This window comes from Cryptotermes secundus, unplaced genomic scaffold (assembly GCF_002891405.2).
Source record: "Cryptotermes secundus unplaced genomic scaffold, Csec_1.0 scaffold634, whole genome shotgun sequence".
NCBI classification, from domain to species: domain Eukaryota; kingdom Metazoa; phylum Arthropoda; class Insecta; order Blattodea; family Kalotermitidae; genus Cryptotermes; species Cryptotermes secundus.
The window spans coordinates 770,243-783,244 of NW_019737091.1; the positions used below are offsets into that span (position 1 = coordinate 770,243).

General features: G+C 43.5%; 1 protein-coding gene across 4 annotated transcripts in view; it reads left to right on the plus strand.

The window, feature by feature from the left end:
- LOC111870156 (ankyrin repeat and death domain-containing protein 1A) overlaps positions 1-13,002 on the plus strand; it is a 209,563-nt gene that overhangs the window by 157,427 nt on the left and 39,134 nt on the right. For all 4 annotated transcript variants that reach the window (XM_023862210.2, XM_023862209.2, XM_023862211.2 and 1 more), the window contains 2 exons: positions 523-621; positions 7,918-8,016. In XM_023862210.2, the coding sequence (XP_023717978.1) occupies positions 523-621; positions 7,918-8,016 (198 nt within the window). The remainder of the gene's footprint in view (positions 1-522; positions 622-7,917; positions 8,017-13,002) is intronic.

A 13,002-nucleotide genomic window follows, 5' to 3' on the forward strand; every position in this document is an offset into this window, starting at 1 on the left:
TTAATTTTCTTTAAGATAGTAATTGTTGTTTATCCACGGTGCTTCAAATGGTTAGAGGCAGATTTCAGTAACGGTTTCTGTTTCTGCCCAGGCACTAATAGGAGCATGGATTTCTCGGTCGGTATAGCAATGGGCTATTGGTTGGACGACCGGTGTTCAGTTCCCGGCATAAGCAATATTTTTTCTCTACTCCACAGCGTCCAGACCGGCTCTGGGGCCCAACGAGTCTCCTATCCAGCAAGTACAATGGGCTCTTCCCCCAGAGCCGTGAAGCTGACCACTGTTCTCCGTCTAGTGCCGAGGTCAAGTGTGGTGAAATTATACCTCCGCTCCACCATACATTTTCATGGCGTGACGCGTAATTAATTAAGCACGGGGGCAAATTTACTTTCTATTCCGGTAATCATTTGGAGGAACTATGAACTAACACATCAAACCACGCTGCGTATAGCACTGGAGCTGATGGAATTATCCATAGCTGATATCAGTTTGGATAACGTGGCACTTTTTCTGTTATTTCAGTACGGGCGTGCGCCGATACATTGGGCCTCCTCGCGTGGGAATACGGACATCATGGAAATGCTTATCGCATCGAAGTGTGACATCGAAGCCAAAGACAAGGTAAGTTCAGACAGGTCACGGAACTGTTTACTCACGCTACTAAATCCATAACTGGCCAGTTACAAGATATGAATATGCATACGTACGAAATAAGCCTCTCCAAATTTGCATTCAGAAATACAAAAAATAACGAAGAGCGCTACATTCTGGAATATAATGTCGCGTAGCCTGGTGAAAAGTCTGCTTTCACCGGTTCTCCCGGTCTCTTCGCTTGCAGATTTCTTATATTTTTTCTTCTACCCTGAAGATGGAGGCGATACGTTTCTCCGAAACGTCGGTTAACACCACATATACACGGTGCCAAATCCCAAAAGACTGCTTTCTTCATAGGTTACATTTTGTTAAAAATGTAATAAAATTGATATCCACTTGACGTAGAGGCTGTAATACTGTATATTTTAAACAATGCCTATTATTTTTAATAAATATTTACTGGTGAAAAACTTTCCTTATAAAATCTGGGGCAGTTTATTATATACATATTTTAGGTTATGTATATCTCTTATAAAACGTGTTTATTTCCATCACACTGACGTCAGCTTCTAGAATATATGTAAACGAATCACTTATAATGTTGCTGTAAAAATGTAAAGTTATTCCTGTGCTTAACTAATTAAGCACTGCTCCGTGAAGACGTATGGGGGGGTGGATGTATAGATCCACACTTTCTTGACCTCGGCACTTGTTGGAAGTCAGTGGTCAGAACCCCCGATACCCATTGGATAGAAGGCTGAGTGGGCCCCAGAGCCGGTCTGGAAGATATGGAGAAGTGAAAATTCTTCCCCCACCAGGACTCGAACTCCTACTCCTTGGTCGTCCAGCCCGTAGCCAGCCGCTATACCCACTGTGCTATCTCGACTCTTCCTGTCTCTGGTAAACTTTCAAATAAATTGTACAAACGTGCTCAGATCGTGTATATATGTCTATATATATAAATTTTGAGGAAGGAATCATTCATTAGCAAAGGTCCTTGCATTTTCATAGGGCCATCTATCAGGCACAATTAGACTTCCTTAGCACACGTGAAGAGTGTCTCACGCTCGTAGAAAGTACAGACCATGAAACTGAAAACGAGGATGATAATAGTCCGACAAACTCATAAAAAAAACTAAACACATTTACCTCTGTCAGAAGATATAGGCGAGATATGAGACAAAAGCCAAGAGACGAATATACATACCAGTTAGTCTGCTACAGGATTTAGTAAATTCAAATCACTTTAAAACGTCCTAATTGATAACACATTTACTACACAGGAAATTACTTGAATATTTATCTCATTCAGAAATTGTGCCTAAGAGTGCATTCAGAAACAGAAGGATGGCACTGATAAATTGTTACATATTTTCATAGCAAGATATAACTGGTGCGTGCGTGCTTGTGTATGAGTTAAATCAAAATAAACCCCGTCAGAAGCAGCTCGCTCTAAATGGTATACTTCTCCCCTTCTAGGTACTATACGAACCCCAACACGAAGCTTCCATTCTGAATGGAACACGACCCGCTGTCAGGGGAGGTAACTACTAAAATTCCTGGAATTGAGAACCCCATAATAACTGGTTCTAACATTCGTGTGTCAAAAAACTGAACTGTTTAATTTCTCGGAAAAATGCAACGGATGAAACTTCATCAAAACCTCTATAACAAGTTAAATTGCAGGAAAGGGAAAAGGAAAGCTAGACTCGAATTGTAGAGAATCTGAACTATACCTGTCATTTGTTTTGTCTGACTGATATAAATAGCTTTAACTCCACTTAAAGCCGTATCGATTTTCAATTTCCGTAATTCAGCACAGTAGCCATTAATTCATTATGTGATAAATTGGTTTCATGAAGTCAAAATGCGACATATTCAATTAAAAAAAAAGCAGGGATTAATTCGTTGTTACATGTTTTCCTTCTTCTTCTGCTGCTTTTTCTTTATCTTCCCCAATTCAATGACTGCCGCTCAAAGTAGACGCGCGGTCTAAGGCATGGAATGTTTTCGCCCGTTAGAACACTGGGACTGTGGGCTCGAATCCCAATCAAGGCATGGACATCTGTGTGCGTTTATCCTGTGTGTAGGTAGTGGCTTTGCGACGGGCTGATCCCCCGTCCAAGGAATCCTACTGAGTGTACAGGATTAAGAAACTGAAATAGCGGCCAAGGCCCAAAGGACTGTAGAGCCATAGAAAGAGAGAGAGAGAAAGAGACACGGACAGAGAGAGAGACAGACAGAGAAGACAAAGGAATAATGAAATTCTATGTCTAAAACATAGAAATAGGATTCCTAAGTAGCTGAAATTAATTGTAATAAATTTTAAATAGCATTGGTCATTTTTCGATGAAATTCAAAGGAACTAAAAATAAAAGAATAACAAAAACGCCATGCTAAGCTGTTTACAGTTACGCGTTCGCTCTTGGAAACAGAATTACAGCATCCGATTGGGGATATCTCTGTAGTGTTGTAACGGCACAAATGCTGGATTAAACACCGAGCTGAACGAGTTGCCTGGGTTGCAGCTCTTTGCTTTCGATGAACTGTAAATTGCTCATCTACGTTCGGATATTATGACACCGGTATATAAATGCTTACGTCATCATTTTCAGCAATAAAATATATATGATTTGACATTCTCACGGCTGTGGTTGTGAAGACTTCTATCAACAAGCTCTGCTATGTAAGATTTGAGGCTTTCACGGCGGTGACTATGAATAAAGCAGTCTTCTGAGATTAGGCACCGTGTATATGTGGTGTTAACCGAGGTTTCGGAGGAACTATCGCCTCCATCTTCAGGGTAGAAGAAAAAATATAAGAAATCTGCACGCGAAGAGACCGTGAGAACCGACCGGTTCTCACGGTCTCTTCGCTTGCAGATTTCTTATATTTTTTCTTCTACCCTGAAGATGGAGGCGATAGTTCCTCCGAAACCTCGGTTAACACCACATATACACGGTGCCTAATCTCAGAAGACTGCTTTCTTCAAGCTCTGCTATGTTGATTTCTTGTTCGGTTTCGGCCCTCAAAATGGATATGGCATTTTCCTCCGAAACGTCGGTTGGCTTTCAACGGACTCTATGACATATCCTAGAAAATAGAACTCTTTGTTAAAAATTTCCGTAGCATATTTGACAGCAACATAAAATGGCGGCACGCCATCAGAATACGGTAACGTGTAGAAAAATTACCGCCGTTCTTAAATTTAGTCATTATAGACTGCCAGCAAAACAGCCGGACAGTCGAAGTTCAAGAGACAGGCTGTAAAGAGATCTACCGCTAGAGATGCATCGCAGGAAAAATTCAGAAGCATGAAAATAATTAAGACGTTACGTTGATATTGACGTACCACACTAAATTCCAAATTAGTACGCTAACCTAACATAATGTAATAAAATATACTATGTCTAACCTACCTTCCGTCCAAACCAAATGTCTTTAAAATTTCGGAATTCACAACCAAACTTTTTTTTATTGCTAGTGAGGTGGGACTAAGTCCCTTGTACTGCGGCCACTTCTGGCCTATTGTACCAGCCCCAGATGATAGGTGAGGATGATTGTGGAGTAATTGGTGCAATGAAGATTGGCAGGGAAAACCGAAGTACTCGGAGATAACCTGCCCCAGCGCCACTTTGTCCACCACAAATCCCACTTGGCCAGACCCGTGATCGAACCCGGGCCGCCGCGGTGAGAAGCCAGCGACTAACGGCTTAAGCTATGGCGCGGCCCTCACAACGAAACTAACTACCTAACCTGACGTTCGTCCAAGTTAAGTGCCTTAAAATTTTCGTGACGTATAACCGAACTAACAGACCTAACCTAACTTTCGTGAGTATCAAATGTCTTCAAATTTCGGAGCACATGACAGAACTAAGTTCTCCAAACCTTACTTTTACCAAAACCAGATGCCTTCAAATTTCTGAATATATAAGCATTCACCACTCTGGCACTCTCGTGCCACGTAATACCCACACCGACAGAAGTTACTACTATAAAAACAACGTAACATATCCTCAGAGAAACAGCGACTTGTGTACATATGTCACATAAAGTAGAAAAGCTTTATTCCTGTTCCGTAACAATACCCAACAAATTAAACGAAATTGTTGCACAGCAACCTAATTTTAAACACAAGCACTAGGGAGAGCATTCACTGGTACTTACAGGTAAATTAAACTTCATAACAGTCTGATTCTTTGTCCTACTTGTACATGAATTCCATTTTATAGCCTTTCTCCTTCGCACGTGTTGCATGTGGCGTCGCTCCAACGTGTTTCACGTCCGTAGAGCACTTAGCAACAAGTTCATCCAGAATATAGCTGAGTAGTGTTTTGTTTAACGACTTCAGTTTCGTCTTAATATTATCACGTGTCAGGGGCTCAGTGACAAATAATTGAGGATTCTTAGATTTGATCGTTGGGTTTACTGGACGTTACTAACACGTTTACACTGGGTTACAATGATTCAGACATTCAGTGTGTGTGTGTGTGTGTGTGTGTGTGCTTTTTTCTGTGTTTGTGTACAGGTAGAGGCCTTTTCAAGAGCTGATCACCAGTCCAAGGAATCCTACCGAATGTCTAAGATCTAGTAAACCGAAGTTTCATGGAGGTAGAGAAAGGCCCAAATTGCGGCTGTAGAGCCAAAGGGAAAAAACTCTTAGGTCCTCCAGACAGATACCAGGATAGTATCTTAGATTCCACCACGACTGCCTCCTTCCACATCCATTCCAACTCATTCGACTCTATAATACCGAATACAAACAAACTGTGGCCCATAAGCCGCATGTCGGTCTTTTGAACAGTAAGTGCTACTCTCAGGAAAGGTATTAAACTAACTTCATGGACTTGAACCCTTCTTGGAAATCCTCCGATTGTGCAGCTGCTCAAGATATTTCAGCATTTTATGGAACCCGAAGGTTCTTTACCGTGGCCTTCCACTGGTCCCTATCCTGAGCTACATCTATCCAGTCCATACCACCCCAACCTATCTATCTAAGATCAATTTTAACATTGTCCACGCACCTACGTCTTGGTCTTCCTAGTGGTCTCTTTCTTTCTGGCTCCCCCACAAATATACTCTAGCATTCCTCTTCTCCCCATTCGTGCTACATGCCCTGCCCGTCTCATCCTGTTTGACTTGATCATTCTAATCATGTATGATGATTACTATAAGTTATTAAGCTCCTCAGTATGGAGATTTCTCGACTCCCCATCCCTTTATCTCTCTTCGGCCCAAATCAGATACTTTTTTTCACCGGCCCTAAAGCCCCCTTGGGCTGTGGCCTTTGATTTTCAGTTTCATGACAATTTTACAGACGCTAGGACTCCTTGGCCCAGTGATCAGCTCGTCGCAAGACCTATATCTAAACACAGGACAACACAAACACAGAATAAACACATACACATACGAAACATCCATGCCTTGTGTGGGATTCGAACCCACGATCCCCGCTTCCGAGCGAGCGAAGACAGTACATGCCTCAGACCGCTCGAATACCGTGACCGGCAGAAAGGGTATTGGTGAATCATATCTTACAAATGGATTAATGTAACAAACCCACTGCGTGGAAATCGTATACTTAAAAGACCTACTTTGGGATTGGCCGAGTCTGTTTACGGTTCCTCAACTTCTGAAAATTATCGTAGACGACCCCGATGTTCAGTTCGGCCAACATTACTCTAGAACCCGATAAAAAGTTTATATAAACTGCAAATAAATATAATGCTACTTCTGATACCATCGCAAATTATTTTCTGCGTCAGCAGAGCCCCTACAAAGGAACCCAGATCACACAAAGTGACAAACCAGGTTTAAGCAGAATCATAACTAACCCCACGGAGCACACAGGTTAAGAAATTAGTAATCCCCACCCATCAAGCTGTAATGCTCATTACCGTAACCACTAGTTCACGCCACTGGTCATCATCGGTAGCCAGATAAGCCTAGTCCGTGCCCCCATTTCTTATTGTGGTTCAGTATTATCCTTCCACCTGCGCTTTGATCTTCCAAATAGGCCCTTATTTTTATGTTTTCCAACTAAAATTCTGTGTCTATTTCTCACATATTTTCCAAGAGTACTACACGCCCGTACTATCTGAGCCTCTTTGATATGATCACTCGGATGCCATCTGGTGACAATTTCTCGTCATTATCCAGTTTTCTCCAGCTTGCTATTAGTTCCTCCCTCCTAAGCCCAATATCCTCCCCAACATCCTGTTCTGAGTTGTAGCATTTAAAATAAGTAAGTAAAGGTACCCCTGTAACAGGCTGTGGAGGCCCATAGGGTTGTGTGATGTTGAGGTTCCCACATTTTCTAGACAATCGGCTCATAGATGGCGGCAAGCTTGTCAGCCCTACGCGCCGGCCGCCTTTTAACCCTAAGGATATCCCAAGAATATTCCTGGTACTCATTTCTGTTAGAGGCTGAATCGACCCCAGGGCCATAGTGCGGCTGGAAGGCCATGAAGTCATATGGGGAGTGAAGGTATAGCTCCACACATCTCGACGGGGGTGAGTGGTCAACTTCACGACCCTGCCTCTTTACCCCTGGGAAAGAGCCCCCGGTACCCATTGCACAAGAGGCTGGGGGGGGGGTCCCAAAACCGTTCTGGACACTGTGGAGGCGAGAAAATTTCCGACCCCTGCCGTGAATCGAACACTGGCCATCCAGATCATAGCCCGGCTCTATACCGACTGAGCTACCCCGGCTTCTTTTCATTAGTAAGTACCAGATGAAATCTGCAATTAACTTCCATTCTTTAGAGTGACGTCAGGGTAACATAATTCTGAATGCTCCAATTCATAACTTCACTGACAAATCTGGCAAAACCTCTAAGGAAGGCTGTGGCTCAAAAGGGGCCCTCTTGCCAATGATGATGATGATGACGATGATGATGATGATGATGATGATGGTTTACTCGTTGGAGGATTCGTAAAGTATCAAGCGTTTCAGAACTATGCGACACATTCACTTGGATCTTAATTACAACTGGACATACAGAACACCACAGAAAATTTTACTTATTAATTAATTCAACCACTCGTCCAAAAAGTCGTACTCACTGTATAAAAAAGATTACGAAACTGAAGAAGAGGCCGGAGCCCAACAAAAGGCTGTACAGCCATTGATGAATGAATGAATTAATTCAACTCATATTCTATTTTGCTAGTATCTAATGATGTTAGACCGTTTTCTAGTGACGAAATCGTTTAAAAATATGCGTAGGCCTACTCCCCCCACCCCTCCACGGTCAGTATGATAGTTAGTTCAGCTACCAGCTTCTTACATTCTCTGACACTGATGTATGTATTTGTCTGCAGTATGGCATGCGACCCATTCTAATGGCGGCCTGGCATGGACATAAGGACGCCGTCCAGATGCTCATCAACTGCGGCGCCAACGTCGTCGCTGTCAACAAGGTATGTACCAGTGCCATTAATCACCTTGTAATGTAACTTAATTTCTCCTGGGAGAGGAAAGAATACGTGGTACATTTAACAGCTTTCATCTCACGCTACCAGAAGAGGGTGGCCCAGAATCTAAACGCGAAGTTTCACATGGAATTCTGTAAAATCGAAGTATCGTTGCAGAAACCGAAAGTTCGAACCTGCTGACACCAAAGCTGGTCTTCGGACAAGGACGATTCGGAACAATTTCCGTCCATAGGATTTCACGTTCTCAGAGCGATGATTAGTTGAAAGCCAAACGGCATTTCGGAGGAACATATCGCCTCCATCTTCAGGGTCGAAAACATTGACCAAGTAAGATATAAACATGAAAGCGAATGCCATCTCCTTTCAAGCTGGTTACTTGCTCCGTTCATTCTTCGACCCTGAAGATGGAGATGTTCCTACGAAACGCCGATTGACTTTCAACGGACTACACGACGTTATATCCCAGAAGATAACTTTCTTAAATTTTCATCCGTTTCCCATTTTTACCAAGTGCCTCCCTAAAATTCGTCTCACAAACATAGGCATGCTGTTTTTATTCATCTGTCAGTATAGTCATTAGGCTGCGGGGTTCCATCCTGGGCAGAGGCAAGAGATTTCTCTCTTGTTCACAAAGCCTAAGCCGACAGCAGCGTCCCAGTTGGTAAGGGTGAGAATCTGACCCCTCACCCCCACTCTCAGCGCCGAGGTCAAGACCGCTTGAGCTGTACATTGAGTCCCTCTTGTCTGCAGGGCGCGGGGCTTAATTATACTCAGGAATGAATATACACGTATTCGTCCATCAATATGTTTCATTTCTAAAACCATTTAATGATTTCGATGACAGTTTATTTGCCTGTCGCAGTTCTACAGAAGAAGTTAATGGAATAAATTAATCATAGCCCTATCTTAAAACATCTCGTGGAAAAAAAAGTAAATTAATGTATAAGGCTGAAGTTGTCCCTGTGCTTAATTAATTCAGCATCGCGCAATTAAAGCGTGTGCGAGAGTGGAAGCACAGTTTGAAATTTTTTGACCTCAGCACTAGATTAAATGATCTGAAAGCTTCACGTCCCGGACGCTTTACCTCCTGGGGAAAGAGTCCCCAAACCCAATTGGATAGGAGCGTAGGAGGGTCCCATAGCCGATCTGGACACCGTGGATAGAAGAAAAATCTCATACCTCTGCCAGGAATCGAACCACGGCCGTCAAGTCCGTAGTCCATCGCTGTACCGACTGAGGTTCCCCAGCTTCTGAATTAATGTCTGTGTATATTCCACAAGAGAGTCCCTATGAAACGTTGGTTTCTGTCTACCGTTGTAGAAGGCCTACCATGAAACTGTAGTCAGCAACTTCCTCCGAAACGCTGGTTACAGTCTGTCAGGTTACGCAGCTTCACTTCTCAGTAGACAATCTTCACCTTCACCTCGCGTGTAGGCCTGTGTGATCCGGCTGGAGGTTGAACGCTGGTTTGAGACTGGCATAAATTAAACTCGGGGACAAATTTACCGCTTACGCCTGTATATGGGAAAGTAAAATTAAAAATTGTACTCGTAATTAATCATCACGTAATTCTTAGTCTGTGCAGTAGATCAAAGTGAGCGGCTAGTTTCGCGTTCTGTCCGCCTTACTCCCGAAGAAAGGGTTTTCAGTCACTCACTTACTTACTTACTCATGGAACTGAGCCCTTCTTGAGAAGCCGCCAATTCTGCAGATACTCAAGAATTTTCCTGCATTTTATGGAACCAAAAGGTTCATTACCGTGTTCACAAGAGCCCTCCAGTGGTCCCTATTCTGAACCAGATCAATTCAATCCATACCATCCCATCCTGTCTCTCTAAGATCCATTTTAATATTGTCCACCCACCTACGCCTTGGTCTTCGCAGTGGTCTCTTTCCTTCTGGCTTTTTCACCAGTNTGTCATACCACGTGTGTCTGCAGTCTTTTGATTTGGTTTCAATCATCGCGTGTATTATCCCATCATGAAGAGTTACTCCTCCCGTCAAATCTTGGTCGTTAGAGTATTAGACATTATTACTTAGGATTAGACCCTCCGCATTAGTCCAAGAGTCCTTGTTCTATGAGTATATATCGGGACCACCCCCAAAATTCCTAATGGCAATCCCCTCCCCCAGTTACTACTCAGGGGACGCGCCCCTTGACGATTAGAGGATCCACCAAAGATAAAAAAGTAAAAACCTGAATAGAAGAAGTAAATGAGAACCCGCGATATACTTGTACATGCTGTATTGTATGTAACTAAGGTCACATGAAGAGTGTCCAAGTTAAAACTCACGTACGCCTTAGCCCTGTGAGCGAGAATATGACATCAGAATTGGCAAAAAAACTTACACTGACGGCAAACCAACGCTGCAGCTTCAACGTCCCGTCTCTCGCTCCTGAGAAATTGGTCGGGTTGGAGGTATAAGTCCCTTTCTGGCTACAAGCGCTGTGCTGCCTTTCCTCCCTGTAAAATCGCGCTTTCTAAAATTACGAACCAATTTCAGATACTCGTATGGCATCTTTACTTCCAGTGTCCCAAACGCCTTCATGTCTTTGTGATAAATTAATCTCGGGGACAAATTTACCGCTTACGTCTATATATGAGAACGTAAAATTAAAGATTGTACTCGTAATTAATCACCACGTAATTCTTAGTCTGTGCAGTAGATCAAAGTGAGCGGTTAGTTTCGCGTTCTGTCCGCCTTACTCCGGAAGAAAGGGTTTTCAGTCACTCACTTACTTACTTACTCATGGAACTGAGCCCTTCTTGAGGAGCCTCCAAATCTGCAGATACTCAAGAATTTTTCTGCATTTTATGGAACCAGAAAGTTCATTACCGTGTTCACAAGAGCCCTCCAGTGGTCCCTATTCTGAACCAGATCAATTCAATCCATACCATCCCATCCTGTCTCTCTAAGATCCATTTTAATATTGTCCACCCACCTACGCCTTGGTCTTCGCAGTGGTCTCTTTCCTTCTGGCTTTTTCACCAGTATCCTACATACATTCCTCGTCTCTCCCATTCAAAGAGTTCTCACTACATCTCGTAAATGCTGAGTGAGAGCAAAGCTGGTCTGCAAATCAAGCTAAGGAGTTAAACCCGGATTGTCCATCTTATAGCTACCCCTGCTCCCAGTCCTCCCGCGGAACAGCAGTCAACACCGGTGTGGCACACCGGCAGAGCAGTTCCCTTATGCACTTTATTACATTCTTTCTTAGAAGTTGGCTGTTATTTCACAACGCTGTCAGTAGCTAGACCATGCTGTGTCCCACGTTTGTTATCAAAACGCGGTAGAGAAGAGTGTACAATCATAATTACTCAGTGTGTGCGAATCATGTAATCCCTCCTCCCCCACCGAAACACATAAAGTCTAGATAAAAATAAAATTGTCCCTGTACTTAATTAAGTACCACTCCATGAAGGAGCTTGAAAGGTGAACGTTAGCTCCAAGCATAATCGGCACTAGATGGAGTTACGTGGTCCTCTTCTCACAGAGAGTAAGAGCCCCCGTCGCTCATTGGATGGGAGGCCAGAACAGTTCTGGTTGGTCTGAATGAGATGTGATCTCTTTTCCTGAAGGAAATCGAGCCACGATACCTCGGTCGTCCAGCACATATCCTAGTTGCTTCACCGACTAAGCTGTTGTGACTCTCACATTTAATTCATACTGAGTAAATGCGGGAAAGTGAAGGTACTGGAAGGCAGCATTCCAGCATGAGCCGGATGATATGCCGGTGTTGTCGGTAACACGGAAAAGCCATTACCGGAGCCACAAATAAGTTGGAGAAACTTCATGACAAATTTGTGACAGTGGGGGCGGATGGAATGAAATATTTGTGATTCTAAAAACGACTGCGTAATGGAGATAACAGCTCCGGATGTCAGTAGGACTGATCTGTAGAGAAAATAGAGCATAATATCAGAGTGCATGAAAAGAGGGGTGTAGGAGAAGGAAATCTGTCCGTATACGTCAAATGAAATTATTATTTGAATCCTCCCCTCCTTCATGTTCCCCCAAGCGTCCGTCTTGTCACTCTACCGTAATCCCATAATTCCATGTACCACATGACTCCGACTTCCTCCAGTTGTTTATGAATATTTTTTATTGCCAGTGGGGTGGGACTAAGTCCCTTGTACTGCGGCCACTTCTGGCCTATTGTACCAGCCCCAGATGATAGGTGAGGGTGATTGTGGAGCAATTGGTGGAATGAAGATTGGCAGGGGAAACCGAAGTACTCGGAGAAAACCCTCCCCAGCGCCACTTTGTCCACCACAAATCCCACTTGATCGAACCCGGGCCGCCGCCGTGGGAAGCCAGCGACTAACCGCTTGAGCTATGGTTATGAATAACTGGAGTTGGAAGTTGGTCTTTGGTTTGGCAGCTGACGGCGGAGTAGGTGAGGAAATTCTGTTCAGTTTCCTTGTTCTGAATTATGTTTGGATTCTCTTTCCGGCCGTTAAGGACGAAGGACCGCCTTGTTGCAACGGGTGCGTCGGGATAGTTGCAACAGCAGTTTCAGTGGGGCTTTATTTTACGAGTATTATGTGGTTGGACCTGTATTGTCCCCTTTTGTGTGATTACTTTGGAAACTTAAAAGCAGTATTTTGCTTGTCATCGGCCGAGCGAAGTGGTCACTAAATCCTGTTTTTACTGAGTCTTCTAAATTATGTTGGCATGTTTTGCTCCGGCCGTTGAGGGCAAAAGGCCGCCTCGTTGCAGCAGTATGTAAGTTTTTCTTTTTACCGTTTGGGGAAAGTCTAACGAGAGTTTGTTTGGTCTTATGTTTTTGCTTATTTGGGCTTGTTGCTGCCCAATTTAGTGCTGTAGTAAGGCCAGATAATGGGATAATATTGCGATTTGGGTTATCTCGCAATATTATGTGAGTTTGGTCATTTTCTAGGTCTGGGGTAAATAGACGGCTCCGAGTGGCTGCTTTATGTTTGCTTTTCTTTGCATCGGGTTTCAGTC